Source organism: Cydia fagiglandana, chromosome Z (assembly GCF_963556715.1).
Source record: "Cydia fagiglandana chromosome Z, ilCydFagi1.1, whole genome shotgun sequence".
NCBI classification, from domain to species: Eukaryota; Metazoa; Arthropoda; class Insecta; order Lepidoptera; family Tortricidae; genus Cydia; species Cydia fagiglandana.
In genome coordinates, this window is record NC_085959.1 from 20,342,582 (window position 1) to 20,356,491 (window position 13,910).

A 13,910-nucleotide genomic window follows, 5' to 3' on the forward strand; every position below is an offset into this window, starting at 1 on the left:
TTTAAACCAATTGATATCGAGTCGTGTCCAAACTATGTCTTTTAGCTCTCTTTGAATTTCTTCCAGCGGATTCTACAGTTGTGTACAAGGAAACGCTAATGAACTCTTAACTGTCGGCATTAGTAGGTAGGCACTAGTAGGTACTTGGTTGACAGCTTTAGGGCTGATTTAGACGGCGCGCGTACTCGCATGCGATTTTAGTTACATTGCGGACAATGGGTTACGTCTACGTCCAATTCAACCGACCGATCAAAACCCGCAATGTAAAGAAACTTGCATGCGAGTTCGCAAGTCGTCTAAATCAGCCTTTATTGAATTGAAACAAAATCCAGCGAGTGCAGTAACAGTGAGTGAGTGCTAGCATGCACCACGCTTTTAACTGAGGCATGAGGCACGCTTGCATCAGCCGCCGGATGCCCTTGTCGAACAAAAATGGCACAATCTGGACATAGTAGACATAGCAAGCACCCCTTAGTAAATAAACGCCTAAAAAATTAAAAGCGAATTCCACCTAATTAAGATGGTGTGGATAATGGGCAATAAGCATACATAAATATACCAGTTCTAAACCTCTGTATTAATTTTGGCGTAATATTAAAGCTCTGTATTAAAAGTCTAATCTCTCGCAAACTTTGCTGAGCATAATTATTAAACTATTATTAAGTAAAGTATATTTGTATTTACCTGTGATTTGTTTTAAAATCATCACTAATGTAATAAAACAAGATAATCAAATGCATGTGAAATATTCGTATTTGTTATATTTAAGTAATAAACATGAAATCCTCTGCCGTGAAATGACAAGAAAATACCTATAAATAAAATGTTCTCTTCTAGCAGTCCGTGTCACGAATGTCACGAAATGCTTGCATGAAAGTGAAAAGCCTTACCACTCAATAAAAAGTGTCTATATTCATGGTAATCCTAAGCTCATTGCACATTGTAGTTTATTGCGAACGAGGAAAATCGTTCTCTAAATTTTTTTAAATGACCTACAAACCTATGATGCAGCGGTACAGTAAAGCTTTCGTCTCTTACTAGCAGAGTGCCAGAAAGATACGAATGCTTTAAATCTACCATGTATTATAGGCCCGCTGATGCATTTTTAAACACCCTTTTGAAAAGTAGCCCGGTATTCCGGCTCAAATAAAGTCGGACTAAGCTAACTCTTCATGCCATTTGCAATGACAGTGTGGCAAAGTCATCATTAATGTCAAACTTCTATAAAAATATGACGTTTGACCCTTACTTTGTTCTATTCAAGTCGGTGCAAAGTTAGCTTAGACGGACTGAATATGTTCAAATTTTCTTCCAGCCTATGAGGCATGTGGTTTCCCCGTCATTTGCTTGCTTGTATAATTTATTTGGCCTTACAGCCTAGTCCTCTTGTAAGAATAGTAAATAAAGCAATAAGTCTACAGAACTTTGTAAAAACCTAATGAATGTTAATTGTTTCGATTATTATTATATCAATATGTTTTAAAAACTTGTAAATATTATTATAGAGTTAAATAAAACAAATGATAATTTTATTGGCAGTTTTATTGATACACTACATATATGTCTACTGTTTAACTGAGGCGTTTGGTAAGTTACATATTATGGTCAGGTCAGTTACCGACTGACCGAAGACTTGGCTGCTTGGTATTAAATTGTTTGTTTACAACAAACAATAGCAAGAAAATACGTAATAATATATAGTACCGTGCAGTGGCGGCGCATCAAACATATCCATGGACAAGCCGGGACTAATTTGGCTTACATATTTCCTTTACAACTCTGCTCAAACGTTCAAAAACAGGCAAGCCGGTGGGAATCGGCTTTTATGGACGCGCCGCCACTGGTACCGTGTTTTTATTGAATTCCGTTAACTTCGGGGTATGGTTAAGTACGTTTAAGATAACTAATTGGCATAGTTAATTTGAAAAAAATAATACTTAAGAAAAAAAAGTTTAAAAAGTAGTTAAATGTTGCACATAGCGTTGTTGTAACACGGGAATTACATCTAACTCAACCAAACAATTGAAATCTGTGACATATCAATGTCATTTCGAACATCGATCGACAGAGATTGTACTTAAGTTTAGTAGCAAATGTATGAACTCATTCTAAACACTAATCGATATGTACACACATGTCTTATAGGAAAAAAATAATTTATTAAATATCTCCGAAATGGAGTTAATTAGAATATCGGTGTCTTTGAAAAAGTTACTAGATTTTAAGCTCAGGAATGCACCCTTGAAATTAACGGAAAAAAAAAACACTATAATAAACTAATTTTAGCCCCGAAATCTATTAGAAAATATATCGCGCAAATTCGTTATCCACCTGAGGTTATTGGTAGTCATTCTTGAAAAAAAAAATAGAATCAACCTGGTGTTTTACTCTTGGCATTAACTGTTAAAGTCACGTGACCTGCTTAATAGGGATCCAAGGAGGATAGGTAATTAGGCACTTTTGACACCGGCCTAGAAACTTGAGGCCCTTCAAGCTAATTCTGTACCCACAAACTCATCACCACGCGCCAATAGAAGTTTAGAATCCCGATTTAAGATTCATATTAGGTAGATTACAGGATTGCACTGTCGGGAAATATGACTAGTTTTCAAATAAATCATCAGAGCGGATATGATGGCGGTAAAATTTAATCCTAATTGGAATGTATTTGGATTTTTTTGGGAAATCCTTGTAGATATTCCGATAAGGAACTTCGATGCAATCAATTCTTTCGGTGAATCTATTTTAAGTTTTTTAAGACGAGTCAAAATTTAGGAATTATTTAGAAATGTTAGTGTAAAACTAACTTACCTAAATAACGGACCTAATGTGTCTTTTAAACTTGAACTACCGTAAAACGGGGTCAACAGAAATCGCGGGGTGAATAGAGAAATTTTGAACTTTTTCTTTCAAGTTGTTATATTTCAAAAAGGACACCTCTAAAATCAGATTTTTTTGAAATACGTATATAGTAGACTATTTATTCTCTACAATTATACCAAAAGAAGTTAATCAAACTGCCTAAAAGTTAGATTTTTTTGACTCTAAAGGAAGGCCTCACCGAGGTAAGAAATGAAGCCTGTCTGAACTTTGTTCTAGCGGTAAATGTAGTGACATTAACATAGTTAAAGTTAGCTAACCTGGTAATATAGTATCTGTAGTACCTAAATAATAAATTATATCACTAATTTTCTCTATAATGAAGCATTTTTATGCAAAAAACTATCAACAAGCAATTTTACGTGAAAAAGGTGTCAGTGGACACGCATATGGGGCTTTGATATGGGGTGAATAGTTACGTCATAGGGGGTGAATAGTTACGTCATAGGGGGTGATTAGATACCACAAAGGGGTGAAAAAACACGCCTTGGGGGTTAAAAGATACGAAAAAATATTTTTGTATCAAATAACCGTTTAACAGATATTATACTATTTGTCAATAGAGTAGGTATCAACATAATAATGACCAAATTCGATGCCTATGACAACTAAAACTTCATATTATATTCACCCCTTTCGTGTGTCTAATCGACCCCGTTTTAAGGATGTGGAGAAAACAGGCAGTTTTCTTTGATTTTCTCTGAATTGGGTGGGTCAAAATTGATTTCACAAATGCAAAATTGAAGAACTAACCAAGACTCATAAAACGATGTCTACATTTTTTCTTTTATCATTTGGATTATTGGTGAAAATCGTGTCTTTTCATCCCGTTTTACGGTAATAAATTGTATTAAACCTTAAAATCAGGTTGTAGAAAAATTGCATCAAATTCTATTCACATATATGAGGTCTATTAGAATACAAAAAAAGGGTTAAATTGTTCCCTCATTAATGAAAATATGTAATGTAGGTAGGCCATCTTTTTAATATGTACAGTCAGGGCACATAACCTAGCGACATCGACACGTACAAAGTGCCAAAAATATGTAGGTATTCACGAAGGACTTACCCATACATTGTCTGTACTTACTGCTATATCATAACTCAAGGAGTGTTTCTGACGGAAATGAAACAACGATTTTAAGTAGTAATTTATAATCTAAGTAATTAAAATTTACATACATTACTTGAATTTAGATATTAATTATTGTTTATAAGTATAGATATGTGAAATGTAATTAACGATAATAATTTCAAGACAAAAAATTACGATACACTTATCTTTACTAAGTTTATTAGGTCCCTATCCCTATAACTCAGAGAGAGCTAAGGACTGTTCATTTTATTAAGCGGACACACAAAAAAGTATAAATTACATTTTTCTAATTCTGGAATCGCTTTATTTAGATAAATATAATAAAAACGGAAACCAACGCAAAACATTTAATGTAAATATAGTATAATATAATAACATCGGTAAGATTTTCGTACTTTTACACGGTTGCGCCGTTCAAGTGCCTGCACATAAATTTTTGACACTTTTTGACAAGTTGTAAACAACATTCGTTTGAATTCTTTCAATGTTTTAGCTTCTCATCTACCCTTTTTTAAGTGCATCTTCACATTGGTCTAGTGCCACTCGATGGAGTGGAGCTCCGGGCAATTAGATGAGTTGACTTGTTTTTGAACGAAATCAATGTTTTTCAAATTCAGTAGCTTCACTTTCTGACCAGCATAGTGGGCACTTGCCAAATCAGGCCGAAATGAAGAGGTGACATTATGCGTCTGATAGACGGAAAGTACTCGTTATTAGATGCATTATTTTCTGTAAATGTCGCAACCAAAGTTCATGTCGCAAAATAGAACAAACTTTTTAAGGCCACAGGAACCAATTGCCTGCCAGACAAGGACTTTCTTCATGAATTGGTCAATTTTGATGTTACTCTCCTCGTCGAATATATGATCTTCTACAACGGCATGGTAGCATCAGGGCCATTGGTAACGTACTACAGCAACATTTTACGCATTTTCCGTTGTCCATTAAAATGCTACGAAATTTATCTTAATGTAAAATGTAGTACAGTTTGACGCTTCTTTTTTTCGATTGCTTTCGCTGCTCTGTAATTCTTTTGTCCATTTTTTTCTTTCTATGGGTCCATTTATTGTACATACTTCTTATTTTTTAATCTGTGCCTACTCTAACGCCTGCTGTCTTAGGAATTTCGCGAACCGGTAAGTAATTTATTGATTTTAACAGCCGCATGACAATACTTTTGTTTCTGGATTGGCCGGGCCGCTTCTGTGCCGGGATTTTGTAAAATCTTCAAGCATATGATGCCCTGCAAATGTTTTAATAATTTTATTCACGTTTAACTTGGAAAATTTGTACATATTTACGATTTTTCGCAGTGAATACTAGCCTGTGCATCCTTATTGCAGAACTAATTTGCTATGTTCCAAATTTGTTCGGTCCTTCGGGAAAAATATTTGACTATTATGGGAACAAATATGTAGCAATTGATAAATAAGGGATTGTTAATTATATTGTTATGAGCTGTACGTCAATTGATTTTAAATTCGCCGATTAAAAGAGGTGTAAGAGTGTCCGCTTAGTAAACTGAACAGTCCTTAGTTGGAACATCCACGCACGCCAAAAAACTTTATCACGCCGATAAAAATAATACTTGTAAAACGCACCTTTACATTTAAAATGCACCTTTTCCAACTTGTTGAGTTTTGCATTGCTAAGTAATTAAGTTTGTTATTTACTTATTTATACATAGTGTATTCTGTATTACAAAAAACTGGTTAGGCACCGAGTAATTTCTTGACTGAATAGCCTGGTACTGCGTAGATTAACAGCAGGAACATCATGGCCACCAGAAGTATCACGGTCGCTTTCAAAATCGTCCATTTGTAGTTGTGCCATACGATGTATCTGATCGATTTCAGTGGATTCAAAAACCACATGAATGAAGCATCGGGTCGGCTAAAAACATGATATAAATAGTAAGTAGGTCTTATAGTAAGCATAATTCTAATTACATTAACTAGGTACTTATTTAAAAAAAAACCTTAATCACGCACCTAATGTGGCTTTTAAACTTGAACAAATAAATGAAGATATAGTAAACTAATATAAGTTAACGCTGCCAGCGTAATGGGGACATTTGAGCCAGGTACGATTCGTGACGGTTAAATATTGTTTAACTTAGATTTTATAATGACGAAGCCTGTTGCGGATATCATCCTTGGTATGTTTGGGACGAGGCATGTTGCTGATTTGCATTTGTAGCCACGGGACGAAGCCTGCGTTGCGGATTTCTTATTGCAAACATATGTAAGTACATTAAGTTAAATAATAATAAATTATGGTAAATATATAAGTTTGTTTCCTACATAAATCGTGTACTCACTTTGGTTTGTCCAAAGGGTCAGGCTCATTGCGCCCGACGCCAGCTGGAACTTTGTCGGCTTCTTCACGAGTAAGGAGATGTATTTCAGCCTCTACTTTACCGGTAAGTTCCATTTCTTCTGTGTCACGTTTGATATAGAAGGGCCACCAACCCTTCACTCGTTTTTGTTTGAAAATATTGACCATCGGTACCGTGCCATCGTTGCTTAGCATGCCAAGTGTGCATAACTTCGATGACTTGGCTCCACGAGGAAATCTGTTCAAGTCCAGCGTTATCGCACCTGCGAATAAAATTAGGAATAAATAGTAGATTGTTAACCAAGGGTTGAAAGGCACCCATTTCTGTCGAGGTAGTTTGGCGCTCGAACGCAGTGAGAGCGCCAATAGTCCAAGACAGAAATGGTGCCTTTCACCCGAGTTAAACACTCTACTTTTCATATCGAATGCGAGGAAACCAAACAAGACAAGGCAATGTCGCAAAATCAGTAATGGAAGTACCTAATAGATCTACGGCCATGATTTATTTTCCTTAGGACTTATACTTGCAATCGGAGACTTTACATGTGTGAAGATTAATAACCCCTAGCGAAAATCATTTAGATTGCAATATTTACGAAAACACACATTTTTTAACAAACTGCAGTAATTTTAAGATGATTTGTTCATTATAGTATGAAAATCAGCGGGATTGCCCCTTACTTTTTAATTTTATACTTTTTCGTTCTAAAAGCCCCAACAGACTGCCGGACCGCACCGCGACCTTGGTGCGCCGCGCCACGTAATTACATAATAAAAGTATTTTAAATATTAAATAACAATTTAATTAATAATATAAGTGATTTTTATCTTGTATTTTATTTTATTTTCATGAATATAGTGCTAAATAACATTAAAAATCAATTTAATATCGTACAAACGTTTAACTGTGGCTGTATAAGATTCTGCCTTTGCTCATTTACGCAAGTGTACGGTTTAAAAAAATTTTTTGGTGTATTCCTTTTGGTTCCCGCCCTATGAAATCGAGTAAATAGAATTCAACGAAAGAAATCAAGAATAATTTGTTTTTAACAATTCACTTACATCATTTTTTTATAAAAATAGGATCAACGTGGGATTAGTAAAATTAAACAATTACCAATTGTTCCAGGCGAGGAAATAAATACACTATTTTTCCATTTTGTTTCCACCCAGTTGTTCGTGGGACGGGGACGCAGAGGAGTACACCACTTTTCTGCACTAGAGCATAAACGTATCACTTTCTGCGCACCTTTTAGAACAACAACGACCCACTTTCAGAGCATGAGATATGAAAACGAACTTGTAAGCGCACAAATTTTTTCAATGATATATTATAATACCATATTCTAATAACTATGTAGTAGAGGCCTTACCATGAAGGCTTCGGTCATGAAAATTCAGAGTAAAAGTAAAATTTCTCAAAGAGAAATTTCAAATCTTGATTATTACTTAGGTACCTACTTATCATATTTATTACACATTATTTAAATTTAATTTATTAATACACAGTACAGAACTTAAATCTAGACAGATCCCTGCAAAACTCTACCTACATGAATTAAATATGATACTAAATTTTAATAATTGGAAGATAATCAATTATATTTCTGTAAGTGCTCGAAAGTGTTGATACTGTGAATTTGAAGGAGGATGAGGATTTTATTCAACATCAACTCAACCGAATTTGAATTTTTTATTCTAATCAATGGGACCTACCCAAGAAATCGTCAGCCGAAAAATGGTCGGCGTCCCAAACTTGTAATTCTAATCTCGCTGGAATCTTGCATTCCGTTTCATCCCAAGAGAAGACTGACTCTTTCCGTGAGATAACGATACGCTCTTCGGCCTCCAAGTAGTCGAAGGGATATATGAAACGCCAATTGAAATTTCCTTCGCCAGTAAGAGATCGGTAGTGGATATCCGTGGCTTGACAGTCATCGGGGCCTTTCACCCACCTGGTAGCATACAGATTAATATTGATTATTATAGAGTTTCTTCGTATCGTGGACTGCGTAACGTTGGTATAGTATGGTTGTCGGTGCAAATAATATTTCTTCGACTATACTAGTAAATACTTATATATATATAGTCTGTCAAGCCCTTTCCGTCAGTTGAAAAAAGCGGGAAATTAAAAAAATGTAGGTGCGGAAGGTTACTGTCCCACAGAAATAGAGCCCTCTTTCTACTGACAAAGTTGTTTGACAGACTATAATATTAGGTACGTCGATGGAATTGTCAAGTATCTACAAACATTGGTACCTATACTATGCCAATATATCGCCATCGAACAAGTTCAGTCGAATCCCGAACGAGAATATTGTTTATTGGATTAGACATTTAACGCTTCCTTGTTGTCTTACTTAGCCATCGCAAACAGAAATGTATTACCTATCAACACCTACATAAATCTCTTTATAAACGGCATAGGAATACCAAGAGCTACATGTTGTTACTGTTGTGTGTTGTAAACATGAGAGCTCATAGCCCTAACGGTCAGCTTAAAAATGTTCAACTATACCCTTTGACATAAATATCCGACATTTTTTCTCCGGTAAAGAAAGCGTCATCTTCCAGCACCACGTCATCCGTGTTCCATATGATGACGCGCATCTCGTAAGACTTCGGTTTTCGCGCGGAGATGTCCATCGGCGGACCTGGTAGGGGCATATCCATGGGAAACATATCCACCCACATTTCTAGTCGGCCTTGCTCTATGCCTGAAAATATTACAGAACGGATTCACGGACTCGAATATTTTTTGATAACCATTCGTCACAACGGGGTTGTTAAGGCGGTTAAGAAGTTGACAAATAGCAGAATACTTTGCAACCTTTTAGCGTACCAGGTTTATTTGGATTGTAGAGTGGCCTTGTCTCGACGTGCTCGAGCACTAGGCGCGCGCCGACGCGCGGCACCTCGTGCCAGCGGCGCAGCACTAGCAGCGCCATCTGCTCCTCAACGGTGTCAGGGTTGGAGAACAGCTCGACGTCGTGCATGGGCATATTGAACACCGTGCGCCCGACCTTCACCCGCCCGTACTCGTACACAGGCGGCTCAAGCTTTCCGTCCTTGCAAAGCTTCGCTAATATCTGAGAAGGTTTCATTGCGTCGCGCCAGCGGTTGTAACCTTGCCTGATAATGTTAGTTTTGGGAATTAGTTATATGTTGAACTAGAAAATCTTAAAGAAGTTCCGGCCATTAGTACTTACTCTTCATATTTCATTGGTAACCCACAAGTAGCTCGGTGACGACTATAAAATCGATTTTCAAGATCAATCTTCGTCTCTCCTATTAGGTCGTCAGATCCAAGTAGATCCCAGTCTAGCACCTGAATGGTTAGCATAGAGTCCTGAGGAAAGGTCGCTTCGATCTCGAAACATTTGCCAAAAACGGGGTTTAACTGCTTTGACACATAATTTTCTTTGTCACTTATTCTTTTTGATCCTAGATGTAAAACTATGTACGGATCGGCTTTCCCATTTAAATCCATTGGATGAAGATCTGTAGCCTTTACAATGTAAACTCTTACTAGAACATGTATAGGGTCATTGCTGGGCACGCCTTGGAAGAATCCGTAGTTTGGATCGAACCCCATTACGGTGTGATCATCTATTCCTTTCGGCAGTGGCCATTTGTATACCTTGATGGCACCCTGAGAAGTTAGTAGAAATAAGTTATTGTAAAGAGAAAGTGATGACAATAATTATTGTAGTAATGCTTAAAAGCTGTATTAAACTGATACATATTTATATTTAATAATAATTTGATTACCTTAAAGACACCCACTACTCTGTTTTCGTCTTCTGTATCGTCACCAGTCTTCTTTCCTCTATATAACTCAAACGAATGAAGCCATTCCTTAAATTCATCGAATTCAGGGACTGCTTCAAGTTCATGAGGATATATCTAAAAATAAATATGAAACATCTATGTTAATAGCGGGTTCAAGTTAGGAGTTACACAATTTTATAGGCAACCTATTTGATGTGTCAATGTGAATATTATCTATCATTTATTTAAATAGTACTTGCGATTAGCAGCAAATGTAGGTATAAACGCGTACTAAACACTAATGTGATGGATTGGAGTCCTATAGGAAACGAAGCTCAGGAATGCACCTCGATATTAACGGAGTAAAAAAATTTGGTGTACTGATTCGTGAATTACCTTTGACAATGCAGAAGTTGGTATTTCATTTTTCTTCAAGATTGTGGGACTGAGTTTAGGACGCGGTGAGACCGGCCGAAGGCGCTTGTTACGCTCTCGCTCCGAGCGCGGCGAAGGCACCTCTTCCCGGGGCGACCGAGTCTCGTCCACGAACATTACCTGTGGAGTTTGCAAATAGCCTTGCCTTTCCTTCTTAGCTTCTTTCTCTTCTTCAATCATGGATTCCACAGATGCGAAATATTTTGTCCACCAATCTTTGCTCCCTTCGTCATCATCTAATACTGAATCAGTACTTGCTTTTCTTTTTTTCATAGTCTCGCGCTTAGTATCTCTCTTACGTGTAGATTGCCTCACTCCTGAACCATAGGATACAGTGGACCTGCCTTCACGAGTGAGGAGAGGACAATTTTCTTTTTCATTTTCTACGGTGAACATATCATCTTGAACAATACAATTTGCCCTCAAGTCTACATTTTGTAATTGTATTAGAGATTTTTTTCGTTCTTCAATTTCTCTTTCCCTTTTACTCATCGGGGTGTAAATATATTTGTGTATTGAATTAATTGTATGTGTACCAACGAGAGTTATTCTGCCAAAACTTCGGCAGTCGACGACACGAATAGTTAACGGTGGTCTATACAGATCTTGGTCGGGAAGTTCTACGTCAACAAACTTGACCGGATTGGTAAAGTTTGGATTTCGTTTTGCATTTTGTATCACAGATGAGTACAAAATATTTCCAGCGCATTCAATGTCTACTCGTGGTTTGTCTACTGCCAGTAAATGAACTCTCTTCAAATCACGCAGACCCCAAAATAGTACTTCAATACGATATTTAGAAAGAGTGGGTCGAATGCCTCTCGGTACTGGGAGAATAGGGCCCTTATTGGCATCAAGAGGCGCTTTTCCGTTGGCTTCTCTGGGTGTCGGCAGCTCAGGCAGCACGGAGGAATCTAACTTAGCCGGAACCTCTAAAAGTTCAAAGGTTGCCAATAGTTCCCCTGCCCTATCGTCCCCGCGACTAATTTCATGCCACTCTAAAGAGGGTGGAAACTGTGGTCTCTCATATGGATCTTCAAACGCCTTCACATGCGGTTTGGCAAGAGTTCGGCCAATGAATTCCGATTTCCCTACTTTATCCTGATCAAATATTTCAATTACTATAGTCGGCGGGTCAGCTTTGATTTGTTCTAAAGTGCTATAAAGAAGTATATCTTCAAAAAGTAACAACTCGTCCCATGTTGGGCTCAACGTCTCGTCGATCACCTGGGTCGTCGCAGTGCTTTCACCTATTATTACCTTTGCAAAAGGGTCCGACAATCCGGAAGAGTCGGAACCAATAAGAGATCTTGCTTGATAAACATATGCCCGCATCTGGAAAGTCTAAAATATAGGTACAATTTTACTAAACCATTTTGTTACCTAGTAAGAACGCAATTAGTAAATGTAAAGTCCCCAATTCACTCTGGGCCAGCGTGAGGATTAGTCTCAATCGCTGCCGTGTGCAGTGTGCTTATCAATGGGACATATATTTTGAGTTATTAATTTATGTTGAAGGATATCTTACGTGTTTCTCAGCGTAGAATATTGCTGAAGGAGCATTTGATCGCAGTTTATCTGCGTTTCTTATTTCCGAACTGAGCTCATAGCCTTGTGGAAGACCATTTATGTAATGTTTTTTATCATGAAGAATACCGAGCCAAAGATATACACTGATCTTTGCAGGTATGATCCAACCGCTTGGAGACGAAGCTTTTTTGCCGGGCCACTATAATAAATAATGAAAAGTACATGATTATAAAATTGTTTTTATTCGTTTTTAACACGGTTTACTATGACTAACTTGAAACCACTAACCTTCAAGAATAGAGTCTGCTTTTTCCCACAGTGCTTGCCACACTCGTTCTCATAATCAGAGTAGATTATGTCTCGTGCTGGGATTCGTTGATACGCCAGGCGCTTCCCATTACTGATCATCCAGATAAATATGTCGGGCATCGCTTGTTGAGGCTGTTACAATCAATAACTTATTTTAAAAACTACCCAAAAGGCGCGCACAGAAGGTAACTTTCAAATTGACTTTGATTGAATTGACCTTCATATGCAGATGGGCAACTTGGGAAACTTACTTTACCTATATCTTGTGAAATTTTCCAAAAGTCCGAGAACTTTTCCAAGTTTATGAAAACTTTCCGCAACTTGAACACATGTGTACCTACTTATAAATATTACAGCGTTTTTGGGATTATAATAATATATGTATAAATACCAACTTACCATTACTAAGTGCTTGTTTCTAGGCCTACATGAATAAATACCTATATACTTAAGTATGTATTGGGTAAAAAAAATTTATTCGTATTCGCCGAATATTAAATTTTTTAAGTAAAATAAAATATAAACATTACACTCATAATTTTGGACTTTCGGAGCTTATATTTGCAAAAGAATATTTATTTACTTAAACAAAACTTTTTAACTAGGTATCGGATGACGAGTGCCTGAGAGTCTCCCCTATTTATTGTTTAAATTTGTTTTCTTAACTGTTTAGCGGGTCACAAAATACAACTATTTTATAAAATAGATTAAAGTGCTTCTTACCCATTACGTAGTTTTAGAGTAAAATGGCTTTAGCATACGGAGACGGACGGATATAAACCTTAAGTATAAGGTTTTTCCTTGGTCCTTCCCGGTGACTTAAATACGAAAATAGATAAGATGGAATAAAACACACAAGTGTAAAAAATACCTATTATAACTGTAACTTTTGTATACTTCTTTTATGACAAAGTTACGTTACATAAAGAAGAATAGGGATAATTGCAAAGTTTGCAGCTTAATCATAGCCACTATTCATACTCGTATTTGTATTCGTGAAAATCCTAAAGTGCTATTCGTATTCAAAAACTGAATACTTAACGCTGCGTCACTTAGTGACAACAGAAAGCTAAAAGGGAAAATGTGGGACTTACGTCTTCGCATAAGCGTTTTATCTTATTCAGATAAGTGTGTGCAGTGCGTAATCGGTCTTTGATGGAATGTTTGGTTATCAAAGCTTTCAAACTTCTCGTCATGGTGCTCATCTGCTCCTAAAATTTTAAATCATAAATAAAATAAAACGTAACAGACAAAATTAAATAATAAACTTATTCAAAGTTTAAGGCTCAGTTGCACCATACACATTTAACAGACTGATTAACGTCAATCAGCAGTGAAGTAATATGAAAATTCCCATACAATAAAATTTAGCAAACGGTGATATGCAGTTTGGTGCAACCGACCCTTAGTCTTAGCATAGTAAAATACCGATTTACTTCATAAGAAAACGCCGAGGAGCAGTAGCTAATTTAGTAGGTAGAGACAGTTGCTGAACATGAATGAACCGTTGCAACGTAGGCAGCAAGCAACATGGCGTAAACAGCAAAATTGT

General features: G+C 36.8%; 1 protein-coding gene across 1 annotated transcript in view; it reads right to left on the reverse strand.

Annotated features, from left to right (window-relative positions):
- Nucleotides 1-4,061: 4,061 nt before the first annotated feature.
- LOC134678790 (otoferlin-like) overlaps nt 4,062-13,910 on the reverse strand; it is a 56,922-nt gene continuing 47,073 nt past the window's right edge. The window contains exons 16-26 of the mRNA XM_063537481.1: nt 13,453-13,569; nt 12,338-12,490; nt 12,048-12,248; nt 10,481-11,863; nt 10,085-10,219; nt 9,523-9,965; nt 9,156-9,445; nt 8,832-9,030; nt 8,030-8,268; nt 6,297-6,576; nt 4,062-5,869 (exon numbers count right to left, since the gene is read on the reverse strand). Of these exons, the coding sequence (XP_063393551.1) occupies nt 5,689-5,869; nt 6,297-6,576; nt 8,030-8,268; nt 8,832-9,030; nt 9,156-9,445; nt 9,523-9,965; nt 10,085-10,219; nt 10,481-11,863; nt 12,048-12,248; nt 12,338-12,490; nt 13,453-13,569 (3,621 nt within the window). The 3' untranslated portion in view covers nt 4,062-5,688. The remainder of the gene's footprint in view (nt 5,870-6,296; nt 6,577-8,029; nt 8,269-8,831; nt 9,031-9,155; nt 9,446-9,522; nt 9,966-10,084; nt 10,220-10,480; nt 11,864-12,047; nt 12,249-12,337; nt 12,491-13,452; nt 13,570-13,910) is intronic.